A 16,945-nucleotide genomic window follows, 5' to 3' on the forward strand; every position below is an offset into this window, starting at 1 on the left:
ATTCAGCACGATCAGGCAGCACTCCTATTTTTGTTTTTGATTGGAGCAGACACTTCTTTCTTCACTCGCGTAATATAAAAATGATGCCAATTTGCAGCAAATAATAAATACGAAATTAACACGGTTACTATAACAAGGGTGCTTCTCATAGCATCAAAAATACCTGTCTGTAAGAACATATAGAATTTTATTTTCTCAGATATTTTAGTTGTTTTAAGAATAATTAACCAGACACTGAAGTTTTGAAGTGGAAAAGTTATAATCACTTACCCCAATGTTAAAAGTCCCATTAAAATAGTCCAAATTTGCTTGAATGAACCATATGTTGTTTAAACCTAGTTCATCACTTCTGTCTTTAGCACGGATCAGAGACAACTCCTTATTTTCTATGAGCACCACCTAGATTTCATACACAGGATAAAGTAAGGCAAAATAATACTGAGAAATCAAAGCACCACATTACCAACAAGCATAAAACTTCGTAGTTTAGTTGAGAAAACCTCTGAATTACTTGTGGCAGATCTTGAGATCTCCAAAATGATTGGCAGGAAACCCAACAACAATGGAAGGCATTTAATACTTGCCAATATCAATCAGCTTGCAGATATTTTATATTTTCCCATAACTTCTGTTTTCTCAGGCAAGCAGTGGGGACACATTTGGGATTATGCTAAAAATTCGCATGTTTCAAATCTAAGTCCTCTGCTGAGAAAATTGTGTCTTCACATTTATTCTCCTTACATGCACATCTTTTTAAGATGATTATCGGAGACCAAAAGCTCCTACCATCTGTACTTTATATTTAGAATTTACCTGGCATGATGGCATCATGTGAGCTAGAACAATTCCAACATGGCCCTGTGAAAACAAAAACAAACTGCAAAATCTGAGTCACTTTCCATTGTCCCTGTTGTTGACTCATTACATGATGAGCATCCCCCAACCAGTGACAGAACCTTTGAAAACAACTAAAATTTCAGCATTTGTACTTTTGCTTTGCCTTGTGGCAGCAACCACCTAGAACTGCAAAGATGAAAGCTGAAAGAAATTGCATCATGTAAACAAAAATATACATTACCCCTCCACTGCAAAAATCCACAATCACATCTCCAGGCTTAGCAAGTTTTGTCACCGCTGCTACCAAATTATTCAATTGCTGCTGCTTCCTCAGAGCCCGGTCTCTAGACATCTTTCCTGGGGATGACAGAGAAAATGCCTAAGCAGTGATCAGCAGTTCTCAACATTGATAATTTTAAATGGATAACAGCAAAGCATTGCAAATGAAATTTATGGCCAAGGCTAAAAACTCGCTGGAACACTTGGGCATCCAAATCCACTTCGAGCTAAATTCACAAATATTTGGTAGAGCTTTCTCTATACCTTTAGCATATTTAAAACCTTACTTTCCAGCTGTTGCTGTTAATGTATCCTTAGGAACAGACTCATATAAACTGGAAGCAATGTTAATATAAAAGTAATCAAATCGCTGTAAGCTCTAGCCTGATTATATTCCAAACCTGTGAATCATGCCCAGAAACAGAGCCCAAACCCATTCACAGTAAAGTTGCCAAAATAAATCCCTATTTACTGTATCTATGTACTGTCCTTAAGCATGTTGTTTTTAAAAGTTGTATTCTTTCTCCTGTCAATTTTCACTTTTCATAATAAGTAGCCCTGTTTGTTTAAATGACTCTGCGTGCAAGGCGGTACTTCTCAAAGCAACTACTCCTGCATAGCAAAGTCTGGCTTTCTGTCACATCTGTAACACAACCAGAAACGGAAAAACTATTAATTTCTTCCAAATGTGCTTGGTAAAGTCCAACATACAGTTGCTTCAGATATAACAGATTTGTTTAGTCAGCACTTACATATTTGTAAAGACGCATTTTGTCTCAGTGGTGCTAACAGAGTGCTGACAGACCAATTTAATACTCCTTTTGTTTGTTCAGAAAGCAGAGTTTGACAGTAAAAATATTCATGAGCTCATCTTTACAATAAGAAAAAAGGTACTGAAACAACTCTCTTGAATGAGTTTTCATGAAGGAGGTTTAGGTGTACCAAACAATCCTAATGTTCTCTGAAATATGAACATATTTCCTACTTGGAGCATCACATTATATTTGAGTATGGGCACTCTCCAGTTTTGTATTAAATTCATTAACTTTGTCTATTAAAAGTACATTTTTCTCAGTACTGAGGAGTAATTTAGAATAAAACCCACAAATCAGTGAAGTTTCCTGGTTACTACAAAACCAGTTCAATTCTCATCATCATCATAAATTGCATTTATTATACAGTTTATTGTTCAAAACTCTATCCTGAAAATGTATCATTTTGTATTATATTTTATTGTAAATAACCTTTCACTTTACAAATAATCTATCAAATTCAACAAACTCATAAGCACATTGTTCTGGGTAGAATGAGGGGGGAAAAAAAAAAGATCACTTTTCAAGACATTACATTCTATACTGTCAGGGCAAAGAAAACCAAAAAAACTGACAACAGAAAGGAGAGGAATTAGGGCACAGTTCATTCTGCACAGTAATTGCACAGACAGTCATTTAAAAAAAAACAGAGTAATGACTTGTTAAAAAAGTATTCCTAGATGACTGCACTGCATGGTGATATATTAAAATGTGTACTACTTCTTAATGAAAATTAAGAGATTGAACACAACCTCCTCACTTCTTATCAGCTTTCTAAGTATAAAATAGTGCATTTTATAAAAATAAAACCACAGTTACATTTCAAACATTTTTAACACTTTGTGAAAGTTACCATTAAGAAGAGTCCCAGAAAATCAAACTTTGTAATGACAAAAATGTATACAAGGACTGTGGATATGAAACCTTTACCACATTATGTAAAATGATAAATACATTTTAAGGGATCATCTCTTTCACATGAGTAGATCCTTAGAAAGAACTTTTATGAAAGACCATACTGGAAACCCTAATTCCTTGTGTGTCAAATATCGATGTGAACTACTATATAGATTGCCTCTAATTTTCATGCTTCCATTTGATAATCTAATGTTCAAATGTTCTCAACACCTACAGTTCTAACTGAAGCCAATGGAAGATGCAGGCATCCCAGTATGTGCAAAATCAAGTGCTGTCACGGTGTTTGAGCTAGAAATTCAGCATGTAAGGTGAAACCTATAATTTGTTAGGTAGACATTAATACCTAGAAAATCCTATACCTCAAAAAACCATACAGGTATGATCTCTGTGTACATGTATGTGTATGTCTGTGCACATATACGCACACACAGCCACAATGGATTGTTTGAGTTTTAAAAAGTAGCTGTTGTCCTGCACATAGCTTTAATGTAATTGAGGCTACTTGAGCAATAAATGAACAGAATCGAGAAATCTAATTTATATTTGTCTGCTATATCCCCCACACCTGAAATACAGCTGTAGCAAGGGGGGCACAATTAACGGGGACTTTTATCTTGATAATACAGGCTACTAATTGGGTTTGTTTTCATCAGTCAACAGATGTTATTGGGTTTGTTTCAATTATTTCAATTCTACCTGATAAAGTACTTAATAAAATAGTTGTTGCTCTAAAACAAAAAAGAAATGACCAGATGCTTTCCCCTCTTATGGAGGCAGCAAGAAACTGAATCACATCTGAATTTTTTCATCTGATAAGCAAAATGAGCAGCCGAGAAAGTCCAGACTTCCCCACACATACAGCTTCCTCAGAAGCCCACTAGGAGCTGTCCACGCACAGCATCTCCAGCTGAGTACGGTTACACGGCTGTAAGAGGTGTGACCACAGCTCAGCTCAGTAAATCTGAGCTTGCTTTAAACAACTCGGTTTGGGCACCAACAGCAACACTGCTATGACAGCTCTGAGTTTAGGGCAAGCTAGCCTTCCAAAAACCTATTTATTCACCTCCTATGCTGCTAAAACCCAAGCTACCAGCTTAAAAGTAGCTCGGCTTACCTCTATAAACTGCAGGCATCCTTCTAACTGCAGTATAAGCCTACTCTTGGATATTGCAGGTCCAGAACTAGTGGACAGCAGCAGCAGCAGGCACGAATAGCAAGAAGGAAGCAGGGACATAACTCCTGATCAGTACTGGATAAAATTTCAGGTTCAGCTAAAAACAGAAAAATGGGCTTTCCAGAAGCATGCTAAAAGCATAAACAGAGTTTTTTGTTCGACAAAATTCAGTATGGGCTTGCCCTTTTAACCTCAAGACAGCCAAAGCACACAGAATCCCTTAGTTAGAAATACACTGTGAAGATAAAAGGTCAGCTCTGCTCTCCAAAATAGATTTGAACACAACAAAATTTGCCTCATAAGCTTAGGTGGCTTCATTTACACTGTAATTATTTTTAACAGTGGTTGGTTCTCACAAGCATTATCTTAAAAAAAAAAGAAACAAAACCAAAACCTTCAACCTTCACAAATTTTCTTTCAATTCAGTGAAAACAAGTAATAAAAGTACTTAAAGCTCATTCACAGTATAAAGTGCAAGCTCCCTTGGTGGAAAGCCTTCTGAATTCAACACTTCCAGAGCTCAACCCCCGCAATTAATTTAATGGCATTTGTTGCAAATGCTTTTTTCCCTGGTAACTTTTGTATCACTCCCTTATATACACTTTCAACGTCAATCTTTGTAGTTATGAGAGGGACCAGGCAGACAATTTTGTTTCCAATTCCTGCCTCTCAACAGGCATTAGCACAAATGTTCTGAGCCATTTTCCTGCTCAGTACTGAAGGACAGACCACACCTGTCATGCCACAAACGGCACAAAAATCCATGTAAGCAAATGCTCTTACTTTCTTATCCAGCTTCTCTGTTCTTATTCTCCAAACCTAAGGTTTTCCCGAAAGGTCTGGAATTTATTAATATCAAGTACAACTCCTGAAAAACGTCACCAAATTTTCATACTGTGCAAAGTCAGCAAATAGATCCTAGAGTCACTAAAAATCAAAAAGTAAAATAACAGGTTTCATCAGCAACAAGAGATCCACTACTTAGTACTTAGTTAGTTGACCTCCTGAGTATTAAATTAGTAAGAAATACTTTAAAAAAAAAAAAAATTAACCTATAGCCTTTAAAACCTCCCTAAAAATTAACTCTTCATGGTTACCATCAAACAAGGTTTCATCCTGCCTTGCTGTGCAGACAATAAGTAACATACATTCCCTTGAAAGATGGAGAAAACAAAGCTCAAACCACTAGGTCTTTTGTCTGCTCTACCTCTGTATTTTGAGCTCGGTAGCTAGAATTACAGAAACACAGCAAGCCGGGACATAGCCAGCAGAGAATGTTAGCTAGCACAGCTGGGCACACTAGTCCTTCATTACAGCAAAGAAGCAATATATTCAACTAAAACTTCTGCATCTAAAATACTAGCACTCACTTTGCATTTCTCAAGCCCTGTGATGGTAAAGAATGCTAACTGTTGTCTTCAAGAACAGTGAGAGAGAAGATAGCTTGAAATTTAGCCCTACGAGGCAGAACATTGAAGAACGTGACCTTTTCCTACAATACACTGAAAGGCCCCCCCAAAATGCTTTGCTCCTTTGTAAGGCCCCAACCGACAGATTGCTATACAGTCCCAGAAAGATTTATTTTCGTTTTTAATTAATGGCCACAACAAAAATATTTTATTTGGCTTCATGAACCTAACATTACCGTTAATTCAGCCCATGTCAACAGAGCTTTAAAGTCTCTGTGGCATTTAGAGGTCTTGCATTTTGGCACAAAGAAATATAACTCTTCAGCAGGCAAAAAGCCCTTTATTTTTATATTGCCTTTTGTCAGTGTTCAAGGTCATATAATCTTTCAGTCCTCAAATAATACTTCCATATTTTGCAAGGTAAACTTGAAAAGCTATCAAAGTTTCCTTAAATAAGCAAAAGCCAAATATCATCCTTAAGACTTTAACCCTATCCAGCTTTGAAGTCATAACACAGTACAACAGAACACACGGCTACCAAAACATACATGTAACACACAATACATGCATTATCCTATTCCATATCGCAGAATTGCGTACTCCTATTGTTTTGGCACAAGTATCGTTTTATTAGGTTTTCCATAAGCTTCAGCTAACTAATTCAAATGATAATGTGAGTCTACTGTATTTATTGCCATATTGATTTAATCTTAGTACAGCAAAAAGGCTCAGTAACTATAAAGCAAAAGCCAAAACAGACAGTTTTATTATTTCATACTAAGCTGAACGCATTTTTCTGAAACCAATATTGTTTTTTTTTTTTTTCCCGGTAGCTCCTTATGATAATATTCAGCTCATTTCTCCGTCACTTTGATGATGGTATCTCCTGCTACGCTCTTTTTTGGTACATTTTGGGGGGTGTCGGGTTGTTTGCTTCTCTGTTTTGGAGGTGGTTGCTGTGGTTTTGCATTATGGGTGTTTTTTTCTTTTTAAATACAGTATTTGTCAGATTAATATAGCTATACAGTGGTTCCCATGCAACTGCTAGAAAAAGCAGAATTCAAACAGATGAAGGATGCCAGCTCAGCTGACATTTATTTACAAAGAAATATTCTTACTAGTCAGAAATAATAGTAAAATTCTTATAAAGAACTCTGCCAAATCTTGCAATAAATACAATTAGCGAGGACAGTAACTTTGCTATGGTCCAGTGGTCACCTCAGTTACTCCAGCAATATTCTTCTTCAACTTCAGCTGCTTTAATTCAATCTGTGTGGGCCAGTGCTGAAAGTTGAACACCTGTCCTCCCCTTCTCCAGCCTGAGGCCACCTTCCAGCTGCCCCCTTTCACTGCACTGACCTGTCTCCCTTCTCCTCCCTCCCAAGAAGGGAACTGTTAGCTTTCAGCCACATCTGTTTCCCACTCTTATTGCATGACCACACCAGAGGAGAGAGGAGAAGTAGCAGGACTGGACCTGCCAGTCTGAGCATCATCTACAAGTATGTCATGGTAAAGACCCAGCTGAATCACAGTCTGAAATACGTACTACGTCAAAAGGAAAACTTGCCCAAAAGGCATGAGAGGCAAGTGTATCTCAATCCCCCTCTCCCTCTCACCCCCCTTTTATAACAAAGGAGGGAGGCAACTTTGATCGAGCAAATAGGATGATTATCTTTTTTGAGCAGTATTTGAATTCAATACAGCAAATAGTGTGTTTGTGGTTTTTACACTTGGGTATAACTCAAAGGAGGGGACCCAGAAAAGACAGTGTGGCTGTTGAGAGAAAAGCCTGACCACATCCCTTGTCGGGACTTGAGTATCTCCTAATTGATATAAATCTGTCCATTTAAAAGCAAAAAGTTACATTCTTCAGAGTATGGTTTCAGCTTTGGGAATAAAACAGGCTCTTTCTTAACTCCAGAGTAGCTGTAAAACAATTAACATGGCAAAACATTCCTAACTGATTCCTCATGGCAGTCTAGATTGTAGAATGACACTAACGTTGGCCTTCCACTTGTCAGGCTCAGTATAAATTGTTTTCCTTATGTCCAACTCCCTTATTGTTACATAGCTTTGTGAAATAATTCAGTCTGGTTGTTTCCAGTGATGCCGGACTAAAAAAGTGTTTGTCACTGGAAGTCTGCTTCTTATTTACAGAGAACACACTCCTTTACTAAGCACATTAACTCTAAGGGTCAGACTTTGAGCTCTGACATGAATGCAGCATTCAATGGCTGGCCTCTGACACAGAGTAGTTTTGAAAAAGGATTTGCTGCTTCATCTTGAGAATTCTCTTTCTTTCCTTTGCTAAGAAAAATATTAAAGGCACACCTAAATGTGAAAAGTAACTTTGAGTCCATCCAAAAAAGGAAGTCTGATCCAGACCAATGCTAAAACAAATCATTTGACACATTAAAATGAAACTTTACAAGCTTATTAAGATGTGAAACAGACTGAGAAGCAAGGCTGAAAATACTCAAGAAACGCAAAGCCTGCTGAATTTGGTCATAAAAGTATTTCTTATAATGGGGAATACTGAATCTGCTGGAATTGACGGTGACAAAGAAAACATCAGCCAAATTCTTAAAAGAAGTTTCACTGTTTTTATGTTTTCCACTACATCATTTTACATTTTTCACATTTTTCTACCCTTAACAATCTAATACAATTAATTTGCACAATAGGTGAATTTTCCAGATCACTCTCATCAAAAAGTAAATGGAAACACTTAAATCAGAAGAGCTTCACAGAATTTTAAAGTAGGTATTTAATTAGCAGTTTCATCATATTCAGGAGATATTTCTGGGTTGTCCTACCTGCAGCAATGTATGAAGACTAAGAATATAATTCACATTTCGGAAGGCCAGGGAACAGAATTATCAGAAACAAAAAAGACCTACTTTGAAGTATCACAAAGCATCAAACAGTCCTGCAGCCAAAGCTCTGTGCTGGAAATTTTGTTTTATTGTAGAGAAAACTACAGCAAACCTGAATTTTTTCCTGTTTCATTCTTCTGATCTTTTTGCCTTTCCAAGACCTTCTTCCTAAGCTATACCCAAAAGGCAGCTTGCAGGTGGGGAATGTATATGGTTTTTGGCTCTGCAGACAATCTCATAGAGCTGTAATGTGATATAAAGACAGAGCGGCCAGAGGTGTCCAAAGACTACTGGGAGAACTAAACGCTCAAGCCTTTTCAAGGGACATATCTACAAGGTGCAGCAGAAAGATGCAGTTACACAAGATGATGGCAACTGTACTGGCTCTTTGAGCAGTAACAGCCCTGTCAGTGCAGAAACCCAAATTCCTTGTTGCTCTGTAAGATGCTACACTGTACCATATGAAGTAGGTCTCACTCACTGCTTATTCAAGCATGTCCTAGGGCTGTACTCCATGTTTACATGGTACACACATGCTCAGCTTCCTCCTTGGCTTTCTGTAGGCACTGTGACGCTGTCCCAGAAAGCAAACCAGCATTTTAGGACAGAACAGAATTGTTTCGTACTTACAAAGACTGCTTGTAACAATTCTTGTAGGTTTTCTTACGCATATGGCTGTGACTGAAGCCCTCAAAGTGTAAATCACTTCCTCTATTTAACCAGGAATAAATTCCTATGCAAAAAACAGACTAGAAGATAAGCTTCACTACTTGTATCATCAAGGAACAACACTAACCATGCTTTTCCCTAACTCTGGATATAATAATAAAAGAATCCTAAGGTACAAAAAGGAGCTTGCAGGTGAGTTGAAAAATTGCTCATTGAACAATTTGCAATAGAAAATAAAAGTAAAGCAGAATAGCATCTATGGTGAGCAATCACCTGCTTCCTAACTCCTAACTCTCTTACATGGATGACTCAAGACAATCTATCATTATTTTGTACTTTTCAGAGAAATAGGAGCCTATTCTATTACATTTAAATTGTCGTGTTTGTTTAGAGAAGCTAAAACATTTGTTCAATCAGATAAAAAATCAGCTTGGGGTTATTATTGACTCATTTGCTCTTCCTTTACTTTTGGAAATTGCTATTCTGATCTTCCTTACTACATGTGTAGATATGAAAATATATATATGCACATATATATATGAAAGTATTATATTTTAAGCAAAACCAATGTAGATATTCAACATTAGTTAATATAATATAGGTACACTAGAAATACGCCAGTGTCTCATTTCTTTTCAGCTTGGACTTCCTGCATTGGCTTAACTCAGTTTCCTCTTAAAACAGTTTTCCCACTGATTTAATTTCAAAAGTAACTGAGTTGGGTCAAATATAAAGAAAAAAAAAGTCTGTCTCTGATTGTATAAATATTTCCTTACTTCTGCATCAGAATTTTAATGCATTAATCTCATAATGAAATACCCTACTTTATCACAGAGGTAAGCAAAACAGAGCAATTGAGTAATAAAAACCAGCAACATTAACTGAAGGACTGTACTTTTATTACTGTTCTCCGCACCTCACCTCCTCCTATTTTTAATCTCTCTTTCCATTCACTCTTGGAGAACGAAAAGTATGAACTAAAGATTCAGGGAAAGCACTGTTTTATAGATCAGGTTGCAACAGAGAAAACCTCATTTTCCTCTATTTTTATTATTAACATTTTATAAAATAACTTGTTTTATAATATGCCTGTTTGAAGCAGACAGAAAGATATCCTGCTGCCCAGAATGCATTTTTATGAACAGAAGTAATCACCAGCCACACTTATCCACAGTTCAGAGAAAGGTGTTTTTTCGGTTGGGGTTTTTTTTTTGGTTTGGTTTGGGTTTTTTTAACCCTGAGTGGATGTTTATCAAAACATATTCTGGAACTATGAAGTTTGGAAACACACCACATGCCTTTACTTGTTGGTAAAAGGGCACGTAAATGCTTACTTTTTAAAAGAGGTAACAGATACATATGCCAATTCTACAACTTCATATATTTCTACAAGCAGCCATCTCTATTAAATGAAGAAAATTGCTAGTAAGTTGTCTTGGCATACAGTCTATTCACCTTTTCCTATCAGATCACTGAATATTTTCATTGTTACTTTGTGTCTTAGCTTTTCTCGTTCATCACAACAATAATTAGATTTTCAGGAAAGTTGTGTTGTTTTGTTTTATTGTTTTTTAACTAACCTCTGAGGAGGACAGGACTAACAAATGGGTTGACAAAAGCCAACATTTCTTGCCCAGAGACTCGTTACAGCTAAGAATACATAGCTGCTCTGCGCTTTGCAGTTCAGAATGTATCAGTCCTCATTCTGCAAAGACCAGACTTTGCACACTTGAAAGTTCCTGGCAAGTCTGAGAGAACTAACGGCGTTCATGAAGTTACTCGTGTGCGCACATGTAAAATAACAGCCTTAGCATTCATTGTGGGTGGGGGAACAAACCAAAACACCGAACGTCACAAATAAAGCCTATAAACTATCCTTCTGGAGAATGTATAGCATGCAATTTCAGTCAACAGATAAGGCCAGAACAGAAAACCTCAGAGTACACAATTTTTACTATATAAAGGCTTTTATGATCAACTGTGGTGGTATTTTAGCTGCAGTCAAGGGAGTAGGAGAAGAGAATATTACAATGCATGGTTTAAAATATATAGATATAGGGCAATAATAAAGAGGACAGGAAAGACAACTGAACTCCATGAGAACATTTTATTGTTTTTTTAAATAGGAGTCCCTCCTGATCTTACTAACCAATCTGCTCTTTATTAAGGCAAGCTTTGCAAAATAGCTTTATCACTTCAGGCATAAAAACCCCCTTCATCTCACATACACTATCTTGGTGCAGTCTGAAAAGGTCAGACAGCTATGAAAACTGACCTTTGACAACCTAAGCAGGAATTTGGTCTGCTTCCTTTTTTGTATTAGAAGATTATAAACAATAAAAGAATAACTCAACTTTAAAAAAATAAAGATCAACAGATGCCACTAAAAAAGAAGCAAATTAATGCTGGGCTCCCCCTGAATGTAACTATGTTCTATTTATAAAATTTTTTTGGTTTTTTTCCAATTGTTCATCTTCAAAACTCATCTTCCGAATATTCAGCAAAAAGCAATCCAGCAACAAACAGCTAACATCATTTTTACACATCTAATCTAGTATTTACACTATTTTTAAACTTTTTTGTACTAGATCATGAAGCCTCTGTATGTACTCAAATTAATGAGTGTTATCCACACTAGCATGCACTTGTTAGAGTTTTTCACGTTATAATATTGCCAAGAGCAATCTTCAGAAAAATCATGTATCAGCACCTCTCGTAAAACACTAGACTAGTTCCAAAATTCTGAGCTACTATACGTTTAAGATTGACAATGTCTGTTCATCCTTCTTCTCATTCTGAAGCCTTTGAGATTCATATTTTCAAGCTATTTTTCCAGAATCCCGAAGATTAGGGAATTATTTTGTTTTGAAATGAAAGCAGCCAATATTACACAATCATGGTATTTCAAGGAAGATATCAAACACTGTGTCATGACAGACCTGTGAGAAAAAAATGACATCACATTTACCCTTCCTTCACTTCTTTTTCTCCCATTTATTCATATACTGCCTCTCCTCCACTCCTCTCTCTTTTTTCCTTCACCTTTCTCCCTTACCTTCACTTCTTTAGGGTCAAGATGCCATAAAGAGAAGTCAATGTGTTCAGAACTCATGAGCAGTTGCAGGACCTCATAACTGACCCTACTGGACTACATGACTGCCTGAGTTCCCTTCCAACCTGAATTATCTCATGGTTCTATGAATGGGTATGTTACAGGTAGTAAGAGTTGTACACATCTTGCTCAAAGAGCAGGTATCAGAGCAAACACAGTACAGCAGACACATTTGTAACAGCTTTACAACAGTGGTGTTCCTTTAAATTTACACCTCCTGTCCTCACTGTACCTCTTCTGTTGCTGCTTTTCTTTTCCATTATCTCACTACACCTGAGCAGTCATCCCTTTTGCCTTTATCTTCTGCTCCTTATGCGTTCAAACCCATCTATCACTTATAGCAAAGTGTTTGAGTAAGATGTGAGGAGGAAGGCACACCAATACAAACCTTATAAAGCAAAAGATGATAAAGTTTTGGGGGAATAATAAAGGAAAGGGAAAAGCAACCTCTGCTGCGCTCAACGTGGAAAAAGGTCTCTAACCCCAAAACAAGTGTTGTTTTAACTATGCACAGTATTATACCAAATCTCAGCAACATCCAGGCTTGTGAGGTACAGGCTGCTCACCTTCTGCAAAATTTCTTCAGATGAAGATGTCACTGCCTGACAACGAAAGGAGAATCAAATGGTTTACCTTGCACAAGCCTAATATACTGATTGACAGCTACTGTCTTGCTGAGAAAGGGGAACAGCTAATTCCTGCTGAATTCAGCACTCACCAGGGGCTAAGAGTGGTTGTCTCTTGCAGAAACAGGAGAGCTCCTTCCCCAGCAGGGAACAGAGATGGGCCCCTGTTGAGGCCAGAACAAGGGCCAGAAGCCCCTGTCATTCACATTCACAGCTGTTCGACAGCATCTTGCCTCCAGGGGACCAACCCTTGGTAGTTAAGAGGCAGCCTATTCACGGCGCATGCAGGAACATGAGCTCCTTATGCTGAGTATCTATAACTGATTGTTAAGGAAAAGGTAAGAGTTAAATGGCTCTGTACAGTAAGGAGCAGTGAATCACAAGTAGGTGAAGGAAAGACTAAAAGACACCTTCTGATACATATCATCTCATCAGTTCCCACCACAGCCTCTAAAGAAGCAAAAAAATTTGCAATATTAGGTATATTAATAATTTGGATGATTCCTGTCTCTGATTTGCTTATCAATAAGAGTGAGAAAGCCTGAACTATTAACTCAGAAACAGGAAACGCTGGCTTAGAAGACAGACATGATTCATTTGGCCCTTACGTGTCAAGCAATTGAACAGCTGGCCGCCGGACAAACAGCAGTACTTCAGCTTAACTTTACACGTCATGTCAATGGCTGGAGGAATCCCTCCAAAACAATTACCCTGATGAAAAGGAATTTCATCCTTGAAACTTCATCCTGCATTTCAGTCATTACAAAAATTAAATCCCAAACTGCAAAGGGTTTGATGACCGATTCATAATTCACTGACATTTTAATATGCAAATAACCACATCATTTCACCATGGCTGGATACCACTTCCAAACAAAAGGCATTCTAGTTGCACATGGAAAGGCCAAGGTCACAGATTTCTACCTGGTCTGATCTACACTGCAATTATCACAGCACTTACAGCTTGATCCTGTATAAATCTGGAGTTTATGAAAATTTTACTCAATTCAATCGATTTTACTGTATAAAATGAGTGTCTCTGGTATTCATGTGGTTTATGTTAGTTAAAAGGGCTAAAAAAAAACCCAAACATTCAGGCGTTCATAGGAAATATAGCAATTACATGACTCCATCATAAGGTTTTAATTCAGTAATAATAACAACTGGTTGACCACTTAACTGTTTTCCTTCAGTTTCTTTTTTTTCTGATTAATTTTTTTAGCAAAGTGGTGGGGGGGAAGATATCAAAATGAACTGCAGTTTAGACATTAAACACAATTAATTCCTTTGAATACCTAGCTAACTAGGATGTTTTCTATACAGTTTTGCACTGAGTCACCTGCTTTGGATAAGCACTCTTTGAACCTCTGATGTTGAAGGTCATTATCTGCTTCTGCCAGGTTACCAGTCTACCACTGTAAATGCTGATGATCAGCATTAAAGTTTGTATAACCTCCAGAATTGCATTCTATAACAAATAAACTTTGTTATAAGAAGTACATATGACAGATTTAAAAAAAAAAAAAAAAAAGTTATTTTCAATTAGCATTTCTCTTTCCATAGTCTTTTCCCTCCAGTGCTTTCTCATACTATGAACACAAAATGAGTAAGCCAAAAGTGGCTGAGACGGCAGTCCTTTAGCTATAATTAAGTTCCTGTTATTGAATGCTAGCTGTGCAATTTTACAGGTAGCACACCACAGCCAAGTACGGTTACCAAGTAGTCCTTCAATATGTTTATGGTGCTATGGGTAACCAATTTGGGTCAGAAACAACAAGTATTTCAGCATTCTCAGCTTTTGAGGAGCTCTGTAACTATGTAAAACCAGACCACTTGCTAAGCAACTTTGGCATTTACTATATGAAAAAAAATAGGCTTTGTAACAAATGTCTTCATAAAGATAGTCCATTGGTACCTCCACCACCTTTAGAGCTGTAATAGATATGTTATTTATCCACACTACTAGAATCAGGGCATTTTGCACAATGCTCCTGTTCAACCTGCTCCTTTTCATTGTTGTCAGTAATCCAAACCACCCCACTCAAATCCTTCCAAATTAGGTAAAGCACAAATTGACTACAATCAGCACAACCTAATTACAATGCAGTGGAAAACAAACTAATGAAATGAACGGAATAAATACCTACTTTTTTCCTTTTAATAAATAAAAATAATGGTGTGATCACCTGGCTCATACTTCACAGCAACAGTCATTTACTACGAACAAATGCTACTTTACTGCACACTTTATGACAGAAAGATTGCGAAGTTAAACAATCCTGCCATAAATAGAAATTTTTCATGACAGGTCAAAACATGTAACATGCAGACAATAACGTTTTACATCAAGTTTATAAAAAGAAAATGTAATAAAATTTCAACATGTTTTAATGTGTTTCTGAAGGACTACACGTAAGGGGAAATGCCTCTCAAATAACACCGAAGTGTCGGCTTATGCTATACAGCACTTACAAATAAATACATTCCTAGAAGATTTTCAGAGCAAGTATAAAATACCAGTTAGAGACAATTTGGATATATCAATTCAGAAAGCTGCCTAAAGATAGAAAATATTTTAATTCTGGCTAATCCAGTGTAAGATCATTTCAGAAACACTGCTGAAAAGCTAACTGTGCATACAGTTCTCCACTACAAACATACATGCCTTTGACAAAAGAGCAGAAGAGAGTCTTTTCTTACTGATATTGTAAGGAATAAAAGTACTCATGCATGCAAAGATTGTCACAGTTAACTCATTTTCCTGAAATCCAAAGCAGAGGCAAAAATTTAGTTTCTAAGACAATGAATATATACAATTGGCACTTGTTGCCTCATCAATGGTTCTAATAATGACAAGCTCCTTTTATTTGTGTCTTAAGCAGCTTTTTGCCAGGTGGCTTTTTGTATTATTCTTACACAGTTTATGAAAGCAAATAGCCAAGAAAATCCATAAATCCATTCAACCACCTTTGAAACAGAGACTGAGATTTAAATGGAAAAAAAAGTTAATGAAACCGTGGGCACCAGCCCAGTACTGTATTCCAGTCCCCTAGGCTTTACATGTCAAGAACATTAGAAAACAAAGACATGATTCATTTGGCCCTTCCATAGCAAATAACTCTGAACAGCTGGCTGACGGACAAACAGCAGTAATTTCAGCTTAATTTTACACATCACTTCTGTTTATTGTACAAACTATCAGCATACTTAAGGCCATCTAACTAACAGTAAGATCATGCATAAACTTATCTCCAGCATGAAAACTCTGTATTAATTAATTTAGAGGAGGAAATGTACGATAGTATCTTCCTGCTCTTTATGTCAACACTGAGTTCTCTGCAGAAGGGAAAACATTAGCGCATTTCTCTCCCTCATCTCCCCAATATATTTTAATGACTTTATTATACTTGAACAAAACTAGACAAGCAGTTTTGAGGGGATAGAGACAGGCAGAAGAATTGGGTAGCATGGACTGAAGTCATTCAAACAGCTTGCTGGATTTCCATAAATGTTTCAGAAGTTGATCTGAAGCCAACAGAAATGAAAAAATATGAACTCTTTTCCAACAGAAATTAATCAGTTCAGTCAACTAAACAAAGACTCAGGCTAAAGAAACATCTGCCTTCAGAAACTTAAAAAGAAAATATAACTCCTACTAATTGCCAGAAGGCAGGTTCATAGAAACATCTGCCTTAATGGAAAATACACGACTAAACACAAAAAAATAGTAAAAACATGAGGTAGTTCAAGAGTAGTATAGAACATAAAACTAAGATATTTTAAAAACAGGCAAGTATTTGTAGGGTGCTGTGTAGAAAATGGTTCTGACACAAACTTTGTATGCCAGTATAATGTCAAAGGAGACAAAAGCTGTGAAATGCACAAAGAAAACAGCACAACAAATCATCACAGCAATGGTTTTTTGGGTAAGACCTCTGGAGTTATTCTGGTACAGCCACCTGCTCCAATTAGAGCTACCATCGAGACTTGGTCAGATCTAGCCAGCTCTTAAAAAAACCTCAAGCATGCAAATACCACAGGCCCCTGGGTAACCCATTCAAGTGCCATACTACCCTTCTAGTGCAAGAATCATCTCACAAAATTCTTTTTCCTTCATCAACATCATCTGTGGATACAGAGTTGTGGCACTGGAGAACATACAGATATATTTACTGTATCATCATCATTTAATGCTGATGCAGAAATTGACCTAATAGGTCACCAAGTATCTGT

General features: G+C 37.0%; 1 protein-coding gene across 1 annotated transcript in view; it reads right to left on the reverse strand.

The window, feature by feature from the left end:
* Positions 1–16,945, reverse strand: part of GSTCD (glutathione S-transferase C-terminal domain containing) — a 67,083-nt gene that overhangs the window by 16,855 nt on the left and 33,283 nt on the right. Inside the window, exons 5-7 of the mRNA XM_075709358.1 lie at positions 1,079–1,194; positions 814–858; positions 271–399 (exon numbers count right to left, since the gene is read on the reverse strand). Of these exons, the coding sequence (XP_075565473.1) occupies positions 271–399; positions 814–858; positions 1,079–1,194 (290 nt within the window). The remainder of the gene's footprint in view (positions 1–270; positions 400–813; positions 859–1,078; positions 1,195–16,945) is intronic.

This window comes from Pelecanus crispus, chromosome 4, assembly GCF_030463565.1.
Source record: "Pelecanus crispus isolate bPelCri1 chromosome 4, bPelCri1.pri, whole genome shotgun sequence".
In the NCBI taxonomy this organism is placed as follows: domain Eukaryota; kingdom Metazoa; phylum Chordata; class Aves; order Pelecaniformes; family Pelecanidae; genus Pelecanus; species Pelecanus crispus.